This window comes from Radiomyces spectabilis (assembly GCF_025331425.1).
Source record: "Radiomyces spectabilis strain NRRL 2753 chromosome Unknown BYT42scaffold_9, whole genome shotgun sequence".
NCBI lineage: Eukaryota > Fungi > Mucoromycota > Mucoromycetes > Mucorales > Radiomycetaceae > Radiomyces > Radiomyces spectabilis.
The window spans coordinates 1,789,569-1,805,681 of NW_026251934.1; the positions used below are offsets into that span (position 1 = coordinate 1,789,569).

At 42.6% G+C, this 16,113-nt stretch overlaps 3 protein-coding genes across 3 annotated transcripts; all 3 read right to left on the bottom strand.

Moving 5' to 3' along the window:
- Nucleotides 1–1,437: 1,437 nt before the first annotated feature.
- BYT42DRAFT_646683 (uncharacterized protein) lies at nucleotides 1,438–2,851 on the bottom strand (the record flags this gene model as incomplete). Its single annotated transcript, XM_051572688.1, has 5 exons — nucleotides 1,438–1,835; nucleotides 1,891–2,112; nucleotides 2,559–2,620; nucleotides 2,678–2,732; nucleotides 2,807–2,851. 4 exons carry the CDS (start codon nucleotides 2,849–2,851, stop codon nucleotides 1,906–1,908), a joined length of 369 nt encoding a protein of 122 aa, XP_051422028.1. The 3' UTR covers nucleotides 1,438–1,835; nucleotides 1,891–1,905.
- A 4,958-nt stretch (nucleotides 2,852–7,809) lies between these two features.
- BYT42DRAFT_577605 (uncharacterized protein) lies at nucleotides 7,810–8,815 on the bottom strand. The gene is made up of 3 exons (XM_051569192.1): nucleotides 8,472–8,815; nucleotides 7,926–8,420; nucleotides 7,810–7,868 (listed from the first exon to the last, which is right to left on the bottom strand). The coding sequence occupies exons 2-3, from the start codon at nucleotides 8,362–8,364 to the stop codon at nucleotides 7,846–7,848; spliced, it is 462 nt and encodes a 153-aa protein (XP_051422029.1). The 5' UTR covers nucleotides 8,365–8,420; nucleotides 8,472–8,815; the 3' UTR covers nucleotides 7,810–7,845.
- A 1,790-nt stretch (nucleotides 8,816–10,605) lies between these two features.
- Nucleotides 10,606–11,890, bottom strand: BYT42DRAFT_606594 (uncharacterized protein; the record flags this gene model as incomplete). Its single annotated transcript, XM_051571152.1, has 2 exons — nucleotides 10,606–11,451; nucleotides 11,836–11,890. 2 exons carry the CDS (start codon nucleotides 11,888–11,890, stop codon nucleotides 10,724–10,726), a joined length of 783 nt encoding a protein of 260 aa, XP_051422030.1. The 3' UTR covers nucleotides 10,606–10,723.
- Nucleotides 11,891–16,113: the final 4,223 nt, after the last annotated feature.

The window sequence follows — 16,113 nt, forward strand, 5'->3', positions numbered from 1 at the left end:
TATTTATTCAGTGCTTGCTTCATGGTGCAGTATCTTGATTTTCTGTAGACACGCGGCTTTCTTCTCTGATTTTTTCTCTTTTCTTTCCGCTTTTAAGGGCGATATAATCCTCCGACCTGATACCCATTGACCACAGTATCTAGTGCTCACACAACTACAACAATCTGCAAACCCTTTAGGGAAAAACTGCAAACACACCTAGCATCGAGCTCACCACGCCAATTATGCTGCATACCGAGATCGTCCATACATAAAACCCGAAGGAGGCCAAATTGGGCAAAGACTTACAGTCTGAGAATGTTACTGAAGTCATCAAGCGCGAACAGCTGAAGACGGTTCGAGAGTAAAAACTGAGACTTCAATATGATGTGGAAACACTTGTTACACTCCAATTCGATCCAAAGTGAGTACGGCCGTTTTCAATACAACAAAGTCATTCTTTGCCAAGACTACAGACACTCGGTTTCCACTCGAATTCAAATAGTGTGAAGTCATGCTCACCTTTCTGAAAAAATTGGACACTGTTCTTTTTCATTGATCTACTGCAATTTCAATTTTTTTTTCTTTTTCGCGATGAACTCCAACGACGTCCAAATTTCGCTAATGCTGACAATGCCACTTCACTCGGTCACGTTAAAACATTTACTTGTCTCATCGAAGTTATTGAGAATGGCGTCACCAATGAGAGGATGTATTCTTCCAAAGAGAAGATTCGCGAGGCTTTCAACGTCTACGAAAAAGAGCATAACATCGTCTTCAATACCGAAAGCTCCACCGGGATAACTTGAAGCTATCTGTAAACATTATAGCGTTTACAGACTCAAGAAGATGCAACCGCTCAAGAGCAAGAAGAAGCCGATGAGCAATCAGAAAAGGTTAAAAGAATAACCAAGCCAAAAGTTTGGGTGCGGCTGCTTTATCAGAGCCAAGCCTAAAGAAGCTTGATGATTGGTACATCAAAAAGTGGAATGCTAAACAACATCATATCCCCGAAGCCACAAGCACCTATGCTAAATATCGTGTGCTGTCCTCAGAAATCGAATCGAAGATCAGGATGCTTCTCGAAGGGTCTAAACCCCCAAGCGGTCTTGACTGTACTTCACGCTGAAGTAATCAACAATATGGTGAAGAAAAATCTGGGGAACTGGTACTTCCATCTTGTTAAAGGGAACATCCGAACTTTTTTTATATGAAAATTACATTCCCTTCTCACATTATCGCGAAATCCTGGTGAATGCATTGCTATTCATCCCATTGCATTCACCATTTCAACTGAGTGGTCGGTTTGGACCATTTTTTCAATAAATCCAAAAGGCCAATACTACAGACACTAGGTTTTCCACTCGGTTTTCCACCCGAATATAATTAGCGTGACGTCACAGTAAACCTTTCGACAATCCTCTTCAGACATTCGGTTTCGTCCTTCATCTTGCAACATTTTCGTGTGAAACTTCTATATTTCACTTTCTGTATTATCTGTATTTTATTTATATAGAACGCTGTTGTCTTCTATTTTCAATCTGCGCAGATTCGTAGGTGGGAGAAAGTGATGGCCAATCCAGTTTGCGGTATTTGTTTTCAAAGGCAATAAGATACCTATGCTTTTTTTTTTATCTGTTCGAGATAAAGCATGATTGGCTTGAAGGCTTCGGGTGGTGCAGATCGGAGAGGGAGATACAAGACATTGGCCTGTGTTTCGGAATACACAGCAACAGCCCGATTGTAAACGTTGGCAACAATTTGTGCACAATCCAAGGAGTTGAACCAGCAATCATCTGGTGGATATCGTTCAAAGTTGTTCAGTGTATTGGCAACAACCTCCGTGTCCACGATTCCTAGTATATAATCCATTAGCATGTCAGCTAAATTTAGGTCTAGTCTCGCACAAACCTTCATAGATACCGTCTATATTTTGTTGAACCACTCCAACATATCCTCTTCGACATCCAGTGCACGATTCTGGTCACCATGGGTAGTATGTGCAATGCAACGGAATCCGCAGTTACCATCACCTTCAGGATCCAAAATCACCGTCATTTTCTTCTTTTGTGGATCTTGAATGGTCAAGTAACTGATTGGCTTGATGACAATCTTCATGTGGCTGCCAGATCTCTGTGGTTATGACGGAAGTTATTAACAACGCAGATACCATGTCTAGCTCATAATCATACCGTTCTTTTTCCTTCTTTTTTTTTCTCCTCTGCTTTCTTCTCCAACTTTGCCTTCTTGGCCTCTTTCTCGGCTATTATCCCGTACAAGATTTGACGCCTTTTTGTTCCTTTAGGTCGTCCTTTATTCTTGAGGCCGATAGGAGGAGGCAAAACATGCTGGAGATTTTTGGTCTGCTTGGCCTTCGCAGCTTTCGTGATCTCGTCAATTAGATCCTTTTTATCTTGCACGGATTAAATAGAATCGAAAACCTCCTTGATGAAATCAAGGGCAGGCCACAAGGAAGGCGAAAATTGTTCTTCAGAAACCAGATTAAGAGGGTCTGTAATAAGTTATTATTAACTTTTGAAAGGTTATAGAAAATGGAAATTAACACAGCAGATCACTACCTTCAAAGATGCCATGCACATCGAGACTTCTGCACCATGCTGGTCTTCTTCGCCATCCGTTTCTGCAAGTATAAGTAAGTGATCGCGATCATTATCCTTCGAGAGCTCGTCATTATTACTCAGTGTTTGCTGGTCCACAGACTCATTGTTTTCTGTAGGCCATTCGCGAGTTTCCTTGTTTGCTTATGTATTACCAGTCCGTTAATATTCTGAATGATAGTATCATTTATTAGTTCCTTGCATCTTACCATGCTTGGTTTTTGCAAATCATGTTCTCGGTTTTTGGAAGACATGGGTTCTTGCATAACCAGATTTGCCGTAATCAACAGAACTAGTAATCATATTATTGAGAAGTCATTCTACTCTTGCAGATATACTACCATCTTCTCCTTCATTGAAATCGATACACCATCTTCTTGATATAATAGATAACGGCAACTGCATAGTGTGTTGGACTAAATTATGTTTGTATGGTATGTTATATTGAAGTCTTACTGCACAAAGGCATGCTTCTTGGCGGATTACAGCACCAGCGGATGCTTTGGTCTTCACAAGCTTGCTGAAAAACTTATCGAGAGCAAATGCGTGGACTTTCTGAATCAATTCTCCTAATTTCTGATAGATATTGAACTGTTTAATATAGTAGGCCCGATATGAGAGGCTTTCAATTGTAGTTTTATGCTGTCACTCGGTTTGCTAAAATAACAATTAACAAGCCGTACACCCGCTGTGCAATGGATGCCGCCTGCCAACGGAGGCCGCCCTCTTACATTGAGCGACTTTCGTCAGACAAAAAGCCTAACGCATACACGGCATAACCTGGGCGAGAACTCTTGACAGAACTTCGGTATATTAATGACAACCTTATGGCATCCCTTACGTCGTGATTTGTTTCTGAACACGCGCAAAGCAGCACTGGATGACCCCCTCAGTTCCATCCCGCCCAGGCTATGATAGATCTAGAAAGATGTGTGGGTATGTTGGTATTTAAAAAAATGAGTTAGTAAGCTCTTTGATTGATTCAAATTTTCGTCAAGATATTTTACCTTTGTTATTTGAGTTTGCAATAGCCATTGATCGCTTGACACGACTTGGGTTATATGACATTGAAAAAATTTGAATTAGTATACGTTCATTACATCATAGCAAAGGAAAAAAAATTAGACTTGCCTTTGAACCAAATGGTGAACCGGACAAAAAAAAAAGATGATACGGACCGCCAGGTAAGCTTCTTCTTCGATGCGGAAAATAAAATTGCTTCCAGGGACAGTTAAGCGATGGATCGGTGGTGTCAGCTTGAGCAGGCAAAAAATATTGACGTGGCCAAAAGTGACGGTAACTTCGAGTTGGATTCCAGATATCGAGAGTCCCCCGAATAAAAAGAAAGAAACAAATAAAGTACATGATGATAAAAAAAAACAATGGTCGCGTCAGTAAAAACCTCATAAAAAACCCTGTGGGAAAAAAAGAGGAAAAGACTGCGAAAAGAATATGTACATGAAATATAAAATACAAAATACAAACTATAAACTACAAAATAAATAATCGGGAAACATCTCGAATACCATATGATGAGAAGCAATCCAAAGGAGAGGAACATGAAGAGAACACGTAAGCGTTGCTGATTAAAAAGAGCACACCACCGACGATGGCCTTTGGTGTCATCCGACTTCGCCAGATGGATGGATGGATGGATGGATGGCGAGAGAAAGTCAACTTGTAGTATCCAGAACTTGTCAGGCGAAAAGAAAACGGAAACCGGAAGCTGGAAGAAGGATGGAAGTAAAGGAGAGGTAAGTCTGTTTTGCCGGAGCAAAATCGATGGTAGACCACTCGACGCTTATCTTTTTGAGGATGGTGGTCAATTTAACCAAGTTAGGTACACGGGATAAGAATGGTCTGGATGATGGATGCGGATGGGATCTTGATACAATGATAGTGAGGGTTTATCAAGCAAACAGAAAGAGAGAGAGAAAATCAAAAGAAGGAAGATAAAATTGAAGACAAAAATATATGGTTTTCCATGGATGAAACAATAGTCACCCCACTGATGCATGAATTCATAGATCGAAGCATGTCTGCTTATATATTATTCAATTCATTGGAAATTGAAAGGACATATACAGTATAACTGACAAAAAAAAACCAAATTGAATGATGCTACAGAAGAACGCCAGTCGTATCATCAACCACTTTTCTTCAAAGAGAGCTCTACTCACATTTTTATTCAAAAGACGACGATACTCTGTTTAACCACAACTGGCGCAAACGGCATCTTGCTGCTAATTGTTTCGCCTATTATCGTGAAAGTGGGCAGCGAGGCATGGTTGAAAGATGAAAAAAAGGTTTAACAGGTCTTGATAACTTAGTGTAGATCATGTGATTTACAAAATCGCTGATTTCCCAAAAATTTTAATTATGTAGACTAATAGCGCCTGTTGATCTTAAAGATCACAAAGTTATGCTCTTTCGGTCTGTAGTTTGTTGTTAATCTGAGGCTAGTGGGAATAGTAGCTGATTAAAGATGCGTTTGGAATGGGATGCTCCATTTGCAATATTCAGAACTCCGCACTCGAATTTGTGTATCCAAAGGTCTCGCTTGATGGTACTCTAATCTTTTGTCAATAAGCGGTTGATTTTTTGGTAAGACTTAGTTGATGTGCGTATAAATCTTTGTGTATTCAATGGACAACAGAGTAGTACAGTCTCTTTTTCTTTTTTCCCGGGGGTCTTGCCCCCCCTTACCTACCGCCACATAGCGATCATTTTCTTCATCCACGACAGAGGAACAACAATACAGTGACTCAAAAAAACGGCGCACAATATGCAATTTTTTGCCGTTTATACATTTTTCTCAAGATCTGTTGATGGGAAAAATCTGAAATTTAGCCTGAATAAACTTTGGATAGTTTTTTAAATACATGTCAAATTTCATGCAAATCCAACCATTGGTTCCTGAGTTACATGCGCTTGAAGTCAGCCGGTCGGTGCGCCGTTTTTTTGACTTTGCCAAAAAATCGCCGAAACAATTAGCGACCACAAAACGTATTAAATAGTAGCTCAACATTTGATGATGGGCACGATGTCAAACTTTAATAGAATATACTAGAGACAGTTCTGAATAACTACGAAAAAAAATGGTGTCATTTCATTGGAAAATGACTGAGATATAGGCAAAACAAAACGATCGGTCAATTTCCGGACGATAAAAAGATACCGTTTTGCTGTACCTCTTGTATTGTTTTCTCGACAACTGCTGATTCAATTTACTCCAAATTTTTTTTGCATGCTTGTAGTTGTGATGGTAACATTCATGTAAAGTTTCAGATTTTTAGGTGCAGTAGATCATTAGAACGCAATCATAGGAGAAAAATTACATATGAATTTTTCACCTTTGTAAGGTGAGTACTGATTATTTTTTCCCACCAGTGTCACTTTATTCATGCACTCCAACTTTAGTACAAAAAAAAAGGCGTTGTTAGGCGACCTTTTATCCTTTCTACTGCATCCTGATTTTGCAATTACCCTCATCTGCGCTCTAATTAGCACTCATCACGATTTTGAATTGAATTACCAACATGACAGCAATCTCTTCTACCACCCGCCAGAATATTCAGGCTCGTTTGAACTCTGGGGAGTCTATTCGGTCTATTTCAAGACAACTGAGGATCTCTCGACGCTCAATTGGTTGTATTGCTAAGCAATTTCGCATCAGCACTGATGCTCCACATGGGCGGCCATCGGTAATTACCACTAATCTCGGCCGCATCATACTGCGCAAGTTCAGTTCTGGTGAATACAGTACCGCTGCTCATGCTTCTAGGGAGCTACAGGCGGATGGTTATCATATATCTGCTGAAACCATCCGTAACCATCTTAAAAACTCTGGTTATCAGTCCCGCAAAAAACCTGACGCACTTCCTCTGACAGTTAATTGTAAGAAAACTCGTCTTGCCTTCGCCAAAAAGTATCAGCACTGGACAGTAGATGATTGGAAACGAGTGATCTTCAGTGACGAAACCAAGGTGAACCGATTGGGATCTGATGGAAAGGAATGGACCTGGTATAAGGATGGAGAACCTTTGCGCGATCATAATATCAATCATGTATACAAGCATGGTGGTGGTAATATTATGCTTTGGAGCTGTATCACTGCTGAGGGCCCTGGCTACATTACAAAAATTGATGTGGCATGGATTCTACAATTTATTGTCGAATCCTAGAGGAAGATTTGGGCAAGACATTATCACATTATGGCTTGACTCTTCAGGACATTACAGTATATTCCAATATGATAATGATCCTAAACACTCCTCAAAATTAACCAGACAGTGGCTGCAGGAACATGATGTTGATGTGCTAGAATGGTCTCCTTATTCACCTGACCTCAATCCTATTGAAAACTTGTGGTATTATTTGAAAGCTCAGCTTTGTACATATGATACAGCCCCTACTAGCATTGATAAGCTATAGCGTCGAACCTCTCACATTCGGTATACAAAAGTAACCAAGGAAATGTGTATAAAACACATTGAATCTATGCCACGACGTCTGCAGGCGGTTATTCAAGCCAAAGGAGGTGAACAAAATGGTAATAAACCATGAAAGGTAAGTTTTTTAAGCTTCATTTTATTGCTCATGTTAAGAATCTTAATATCTGTAGATCTATGCATGCTTTCAAGCTGTTTTTTTATATGTATTATAACAAATATGTGAACAATGTGTATGGTGAATATGGAGATGATCTGATCATTTGTTATAGAGATACTGATTTATTTTTTATATAAAATTAAGGTCGCCACAATTTTTATTCTTTTCGGAAACCGACCGATCGTTTTGTTTCGCCTATATCTCTGTTTCAATGAAATGACACCATTTTTTTCGTAGTTATTCAGAACTGTCTCTAGTATATTCTATTAAAGTTTGACATCGTTCCCATCATCAAATGTTGAGCTACTATTTAATACGTTTTGTGGTCGCTAATTGTTTCGGCGATTTTTTGGCAAAGTCAAAAAAACGGCGCACCGACCGGCTGACTTCAAGCGCATGTAACTCAGGAACCAATGGTTGGATTTGCATGAAATTTGACATGTATTTAAAAAACTATCAAAGTTTATTCAGGCTAAATTTCAGATTTTTCCCATCAACAGATCTTGAGAAAAATGTATAAACGGCAAAAAATTGCATATTGTGCGCCGTTTTTTTGAGTCACTGATACTTCCAGCCAGGGCATACCCAAGATGAGTAGATCGGAGGGTCGATCCTGAACTGTGCAATGCTCTGAACGTCACTTTCCTTGGATAACTACAGGTACATTTGGACACATTCGCATGGCACCTGAACTCGTTTCATCTAACATCTGGATAGCCATCCTATCATGGTTGAAAGGTAACCCTAGTCGTTTCGCCAATGGTTTCGAGATCACTGATACACTAGTGCCAGTGTCCACAACAGCTTGCATGCGGTGACCCTTCACCATCAGTGGCGTGCTCTTGTCCATTCGTTTGTAGTCGTAGGGGTAACCAATATCAGATTCTTCACTTTCACTCTCGGTTTCGGTTTCACTTTCACTTTCGGTATCTATATCAAATAAATAGGAATCAGTTGATTCACCTTCAGAGCCATCCGAATAACCTGATTCGTCGGATTCACTTGCAGGTCGCGCCAAATTGACCACCATGGGGTCGTGCTTCGCCTTCCCCTTGTCTCGAGCATTGCAGGGCTTCCTTCTATGAAGGAATCGTAAACCTTCTTGTAATTGCTTGACGGCTTCTTTATCCAATGCAAGACGCTCCGCCACTGTCATACGAGCATCAGTAGTTGTCAATAGGTCTCAAATTGGAGACTTATCGATGTTCACAGGTAAGCGTCCTGGTGGCGTCCTTTTCTTTCTTGGCTTAAGTTCGTTCGTAGCCGTTGTTCCACTGGGGCCAGCCATCTATGAGGTCCCTTGATTCGTAACTTGCACCTGTGGAACTTGATTTTCACTTCTGGTCTCCATAGTCCTACAGTATTCTTCTTCGGATTTAGAGTATCTTCTTCGGAACGAGCCCGTCCCTTATTAGACCACACATGTACACCCTGTACAGGCTTCACTAGATGTACCGCCTTACTTGAGGAGTTTTCTGGAGTTTGTGAGACAGTAGACTCCTCGGGCACTACTGTCTCATGGCTTTTCCCGACTCTGGCTGTTGTTCTTGTTTCGTCGGGCAGTGGTGCGCCTTATGGCTGACTCCTTGGCACAAAAAACACTGGCCACGGAACTCTGAATGAGGGTACCTCGGTTGGCCATCTGGATAACTGTCTTGATGTCTCGTGCTTCGACTAGGACCGCTCATACCTTGTCGACTCTGTTCAATCATGTGAACTCGCAAGGCCTTGAACTTGTTAGTTAAAGCATCCATGGCGTTGGTGAAATTTGGTTCGGCATAAGCACTTCTTCTTGGTTTCAAAAGGTTAACCTCCAGATTCTTGGGCATCGCTTGCCTACTATATTTAATGCGAAGGCCTTCCTCTCTTCTTGCCAAGGTGACTGCTGCTTGGTAGGTATTGGGTGAGGCGTGATCCACCAGGAGGCCCAATTCTGTATCCAAGGCAGCGCAAAAAATCTCCACCTTTCTATGTTCATCATGTAAATCTAACCTTTGGAATAGCTCTTGCTGAAAAATAGCCAGCTCAGAAATGCTGATTCCCGTTTGTTTCTTCTCACGAAGTTGCCGCCACCATTCGGCATGTAGATCTTGGCTTGCAAATTGCTGGCAAAATTTATCCTTGAATTCGTCCCATGTAGTGGTAAAATCTTCGTTTGCGTCCCACCAAGAGCCAGCAGGTCCTCTCAACAACGACCCTGCGACTAGCAAAATCTGATGATCGGGAGTATTCAAGCCCCTTCTAATGCGTTCGATGGCACGTAGCCAGGACCATGGGTTTTCCTCGGGTTGTCCACTAAATGGATCCGGTCTTGCTAGAAATGCTTCCAGTGCATGATTATCGGCCTTGTTCGTCACGTCGGTCACCTTCATCAAAAAAATGACAGTTCAAACTACCACCCAGAATTCAAATATACCCCGGGTTGAGTACACAAAATAAACAAAATGGAAATAATTAAAAAACTCTCGCCACACGCCACTTCCAATCAGGGGTGGATACAAAATTCACAGGGGAACACAAGGATGAAATGATAATAAAAAAACACAAAATAGCACCTTGGCAGATCGAAATACACAATAAACAAATCAAGGTACAAAATACAGAATCAATTAAATAAAATAATAGCAATGACAATCAAAACTGAACCAGGCAAAAGAGTACAGTACGGCAATACAGTGATAACTTGTGTGGCCGCCCAGCTTCTCCACCAAAATGACACGTACAGTACTTGAGTGAGAGAATTAGCAGAGTTAAGAAGGCGTTCGACAACAGGAAGCAACCGACGCAGTCCTTTTCCAGTTCATAGTTCCGTTTTTCAAATCAGTTCTATCACTTCTCAGTCATGGTAGCTTGTTGCAATTATCGCGAAAGCTCAATTCTTTGTATTGAGGGATATTTCTTAGTTGCAGGTACTTGCTTAGCGTATACAGTCAAATAAAAATTTATTTGACTGGACAGGGATCTCAAGTTAACACTGTGGTATGAGGATAGTACTTCTTCAATGAGGTTAAAAAAAACTGCCTCTTTTATTTCGCTCTATTCTCCTTTTTATATACGGCGGAGCAAATATAGTAACAAAAATCTATGGGGGATTATCTATAGCAACAAATAAGGATAAAATCATGGGGTCATTTTCGGAGTAAGTCCAGAACTGCCGCAAGTCAACGTCACAATCCGGGCCGAACCGGCAGAAAAGACTTGAGGCTCAACACACAACTTGGGACGTGTCAAAATGTCAGATCGCGATATATCTCCTGGCCCCTATTGGTTCGATATATGCACGAAATAAAAAGGCTGAATCAAAGATAAAATAAAGAGATCAAAGATATAAACAGATCAGAATGCAGAAGAGAAGTTATCTTTATTCAGACGTCTAAACTACTGATATTTATACTGAATGAAATCTGCTCTAAAAATAATAAAGAAGTATCCATTGGTTTGCTTGCGATACCAATCAAAAGTTTTCAAAGAAGAAGCTAAGCAGTGACCAATGTGAGTGAGAAGCGGAGCGAAGCCTAGCGGCAATCGCGGTGAGCCAATGGGATACGCGGATAGCGTCGACCAATCATATAAAGTCTCGGAATTATATTTCGCTGTTTTTGCCGAGGCGGGAGAAGAGGCTGGACTTTGCGCTTTTTGCCTGAGTGCACCATAGGAGGGATATTCCTGACGTCACGTGATCGCGTCTGTGGAACCGGAATGTTTTTCAGCTCGACATTATCCCTCCCTAAGCTTGTTGTACATCCTCGTTCAACTTCAAAAGCGTTCGGCAGTTCGACATTATGGTCGGTAGCATTATCGGCAATGGGAATGGACACAAGTGAATCGGCGAGCGGAAATTGAGCGACTTGGGGTGAGGAAGTGCTAGGCGGAGCAAGCGGTACAGGAGACTCGTCAGATGCGGCGTCGTCATGGGTAAGGGCGTCAACGAAGACTTCAGAAGCATCAGCGAGATCAACATCGTTGATAGGGATATCAGCCACGTCGGTAGAAATGTCAGCATCGTTGATAACGGTATCAGGGTTGTCGGCGGCAATATCTTCAGCTTGATCAGCATCGTTGATGATCGTATCAGGGTCGTTGGTTGACATATCGTTGGGCGTGGTAGGAGGCATAGCAGAAATATCCGGTAAGTCTGGGGCAGCAGGCAATGGCGGTACAGAGCCAGGTGATAACGTGGCAGGATCGACCGGGTCAGGTACGTGAGGCGGCAAAAATTGAGGAGTGGTAGCCACGGGATCAACTGGGTCAACAGGCAGGGTCGTGGAAGAGTCGGTGGACACATCATTACTGATAGCCGCGCGCCATTCGGATCGTGCGATACGAGGATCATACCAGACAGTATCCGTTTGATCGCCTTTTACTGGAGCCAGGTGGTCGACATGAACCCAAGAGTCTAAACGTTCATCAGCAAGAGTTTCCAAGAGATAGGTTCCATAGTCGTCACTAGTCTTGATTACGATGTACGGGCCTTTAAAGCGAGGTTCCAAACTGAAACGTCCTTCATGAATCAATAAAACTTTGTCATCAATTTCAAATCTCAGGGGCTTGACAGCGGCATCCCATTTTTCTTTGTCGCGTTAGGAAACAGCTTTCATGCGAAATTCTGCAGCAGCTTGAGCTTGACCGAGGGCTTCGAGTTCGCGGGAAGTAATATCGGCTATAGTGCGTTCGTCAGCCATAGTAGCTTTGTCAATGAGTAACGTTTTTTATCTATAAAAGGGAAGACGCCCTCTAACCTCAGACGTTAGAACTGGCATACCTCCATGCCATTCTAACCACACCCATGGTCAAGTTACACTGCACTACGCTTGTGTAAGAGGCACAATAACTTTAATATTTTAATATAATAAACATTATTTTTTAATAATCATTATAAATATTAACAGTTATAATAACTTTTAATAATAATAATTATTGCTCAATATACGGCTGTAGCGGATCACCAAGTAAGACAGGATGATGACCATATGTCAGATAGAAAGGACTATACCCAGTGGTAGCATGAGTGCGGATACGGCAGGACCAAATGGTAGCAGGGAGGAACTCATCCCAACGATGGAGGGCACCTTTGATATACTTGCGCAGAGAACTCTTAATGGTTCCGTTGAGGCGTTCACATTTACCATTTGTACAAGGGTGGAAGGCCGAGGTAAGCTTGTGGTTGGTCTTGACACGGGCAAGATAGGCAGAAATGAGGTTGCTTTTGAAATTGGCACCATGGTCAGTCAAAATTTCAGTGGGACAACCGAAGTTCATGACAATTTCTTCATAAATAAAATCAGCAACGGCTTCGGCAGAGGCTTTCGGGACAGCACGAGCGATAGGCCAATTTGTCATAGAATCGACAGCCACGAGAATCCAACGGTTTCCCCTGAGAGTGGTCGGACATTCACCAATAAAGTCAAGGTGCCAACGTTGGAAAGGCTTGGGAACATCGAGTGGGCGCATCACATCGCGGGGACTTTTGGTTCGTTTCTGATTGACTTGACAAGCAGGGCAAGCTCGAATCCATTTGTCAACGTCACTGCGCATATTGGGCCACCAGAAACAGGTCTTCAAAAGGTCCATCATGGTTTTCAGTCCAAAGTGGCCAAAGACTTCATGCATACTGTATTCGTAACAGTCTTGGCACGTTTCGAGAATTCGAGGAAAGGGACTTCTATCAGGGACTCATCAGGCATCTGGATCTTGCGGAAAATCTCATGGTCGTGGGCAACAAATTATTCGCGGTTTCGGTTGACAATCTCGCGGGCATTATCAGGAATCTTGTCAGTTTCGAAACGGTAGAAAATCGGCCAGTCTGAAGGATGGGGTAGGTGCATGGCGTATAAGAATTCAGGTTCCATGGACTTTTCATCGAGTTCGCTTTCAACACCATCACGTCGTGATAAATGGTCGGGGACGTCATTCTCTTTACCCAGCTTGTATACGATTTCTGGGTCAAAGAGTTCTAATTCGGAGATCCATCGAATTAGACGAGGAGTGGGCTTGGTCTGTGTGTGGAAATACTTGAGAGGCAGGTGATCGGTATATACTGTATATTTTCGGCCATCGACCAAGCAGCGCCAGGTACGTAATGCGTGAAGAATACCCAGGAGTTTGCGTTCTTGGACAGAGTAGGCACGTTCCGCTTTAGAGAATTTTTTAGACTCGAAGGCCAGTGGATGGAGGATACCGTTGTCGTCAGGTTGCAAGAGGACTGCACCAACACCAAAATCGGAAGCATCAGTTTCGATAACATACGGGCGATCCATGTTGGGACTTTGCAACAGGGGAGCTGAACAGAGTTTGTCTTTGACGGCTTGGAAACTGGCTTCACATTTTTCATTCCAAACAATGGGTCGTTTTTTCAGTCCGACGCCTTGGGTCAAGTCCGTAATTGGGGCAGCCAAACTTGCAAATCCCGGGATGAATCGTTGGTAATGTTGTGCCAAACCCATAAAACTGCGAACTTCTTGTACGTTCGTCGGTACTGGCCAGTCCTTGATCGCTTTCACCTTGTCGTCGGCAGGAAGAATACCATCGGCAGAAATCTTGAAGCCCAGAAAAGTTAATTCGCGGCAGTTAAATTCGCATTTTTTCAGGTTCGCGATCAACTTGGTTTCTCGTAGTCGTTCCAGAACGTGTTGCACATGTTTCTTATGATCATCTTCAGTCTTGCTGAAAATCAAGATGTCATCCAGGTAAACCAACGCGAAATCATCCAGGCAGTCACCAAGGACCTCGTTCATAAGCTGCTGAAAAGTGGGTGGAGCGTTCGTTAGACCAAAAGGTAGGACCAAAACTTCGTATTGACCGTAGCATGTATTAAAGGCGGTTTTCGGTACATCTTCAGGTGTGATTTTAACTTGATGGTATCCACTTTTTAGATCGAGACTAGTGAAATGTGTTGCGCCTTGCAGATGCTCCAAGCATTCATCGATATGGGGCAAAGGGTGCTTGTTACGAACGGTCACCTTGTTCAGAGCACGGTAGTCGATACACATTCTCATCGAGCCATCCTTTTTCTTTACGAATAACATCGGGGCACCCCAGGGCGAAGCATTTGGTCGAATCAGACCGAGATTGAGGAGTTCTTTCAGCTGTTGTTTTAGTTCATCTAATTCAGCAGGGCTCATTTTGTACCGGGCATGGTTGACAGGGCTTGCATCATTCGTATTGATTACATATTGAACCGATTGGTCAGGAGGGAGGCCCGGCAGTCCATCTTGGAATACATCGTTGAACTGCTTAACCATCTCTTGCCAGAACGTGTCGTGGTCTTGGTGTGCGCTGTCTGGGGCCTTGAAATGAATCAGAAAACAATCGGCATTATGACGGCGTAAATCTTGTTCGACTTGTTTAGCGGAAATCAGATAACCTAAATACGGTCTTGAGGAAACACCACGTTGTGGAGTGAGGAAATATTCTTGACCATGTTCGCGGATACACCAGACATCAGTGCGCCAATTTGGTTCGGGTCCCATGGTGTGCAACCAGGTTTGTCCCAAGATCAGATCGAATTTTGTATCGAAAATGTTGGCACTTAAGCAGCTTTGATAACCATTCAGATCAATATCTAGTGTAGCTTTCTGGTCGATGGTCTTGATGTCACCACCAGCGGTTTCGATCAGGCGTGTTGGAGTTTCTTCAGTCTTCGTCGCATATTGGGCCATGCGGGAGGACACATAGTTATCGCTGGCACCACTATCTACAGTATCATTGCGAGGAAGGTATGACCTTGAATCGTAACGGGGTACAGAGGCAGTTCAGTTTCAGTGGTCGTGTACAGATGGCGCAGGTAGGAATTACAGTGACTCAAAAAAGTGGGGCAATGTTTGCAAAAAATGTGCGTTTTATTTAATTTCGTAATTTCCTACATAATAAAGTACAGTTTTCTTTTTTTTAAATAAAAGCCCTTTTAATTACCTTTCGAATGAATTTTTACTCATATTGTTCCCATGTCTGGTTGTAAAGTTATGGGCGATTTGATTTTATATGTCATTGCCCCACTTTTTTGAGTTGTATGGAAAAAAATTGGCAGGCGCGAATTTCCTAAGTGACTGCTGTCCGAAATTCTTCAAAATCATGGACGCTATCAAAACAAGGCCTTCTCTTTTTTTCCCTTTCGAAATCAAGTGATTCATCCCCATCCTCTTCACCAATTACCAACGATTTTCGCAATTAGCAACCATCCTAACATGAAGTCAATTCCCACCACCACCACTCAGAATATTGAAGTACGTTTGCGACGTGGAGAGTCCCAACGGACTATTGAAGCTGCTCTTGGCGTTTCACGTCGAACGATTGGACGAATTGCTAAGCAATTAGACATTCAGTCTAATGCTGCCAATGGCCGCCCATCAACAATCAGCACTAATCTTGGGCGGCTCATCTTGCGCAAGTTCGCCACTGGTGTTTACACTACTGCTGCTGACGCTGCAAGACAGCTTGCAGCAGAAAATACTTTTATTTCCGCCCAAACCATCCGAAATCACCTTTCAGCATGTGGTTTTGAATCGCGAATTAAACCAAACGCACTTCCATTGACACCAAGACGCAAGAAGCTTCGTCTACAGTTTGCAAAGAAGTATCAACATTGGACTGTAGATGATTGGAAACGTGTGGTGTTTAGTGACGAAACTAAAATCAATCGTTTAGGTTCTGATGGGAAGCATTGGACTTGGGTGAAAGGTGGAGAGCCTCTTCGCGATCATAACTAGGGTTCCTTAACGGGTCGGCGGGTCAGTGACCCGAACCGAACCGAACTGGTTTTTTTTACGGTTCGGGTTGACCTTTTCTGACCCGCCCACCAGTTCGGGTCAAGGCTTGACCCGACCCGTTGACATTACGGGTCAATGACTGAACCGACCCGTTGACATCACGGTTCAACCGCTGACCCGACCCGTTGACATCACGGGTC

Excerpts from the sequence above, each read along its gene's own strand:
- BYT42DRAFT_577605 (XM_051569192.1), bottom strand. The coding sequence starts at position 8,364 with ATGACAGTGGCGGAGCGTCTTGCATTGGATAAAGAAGCCGTCAAGCAA. Across the intron at positions 7,869-7,925 it reads TTTCAACCATGATAGGATGG|CTGTAGTTATCCAAGGAAAG; the intron begins CTATCCAGATGT and ends GTCCAAATGTAC.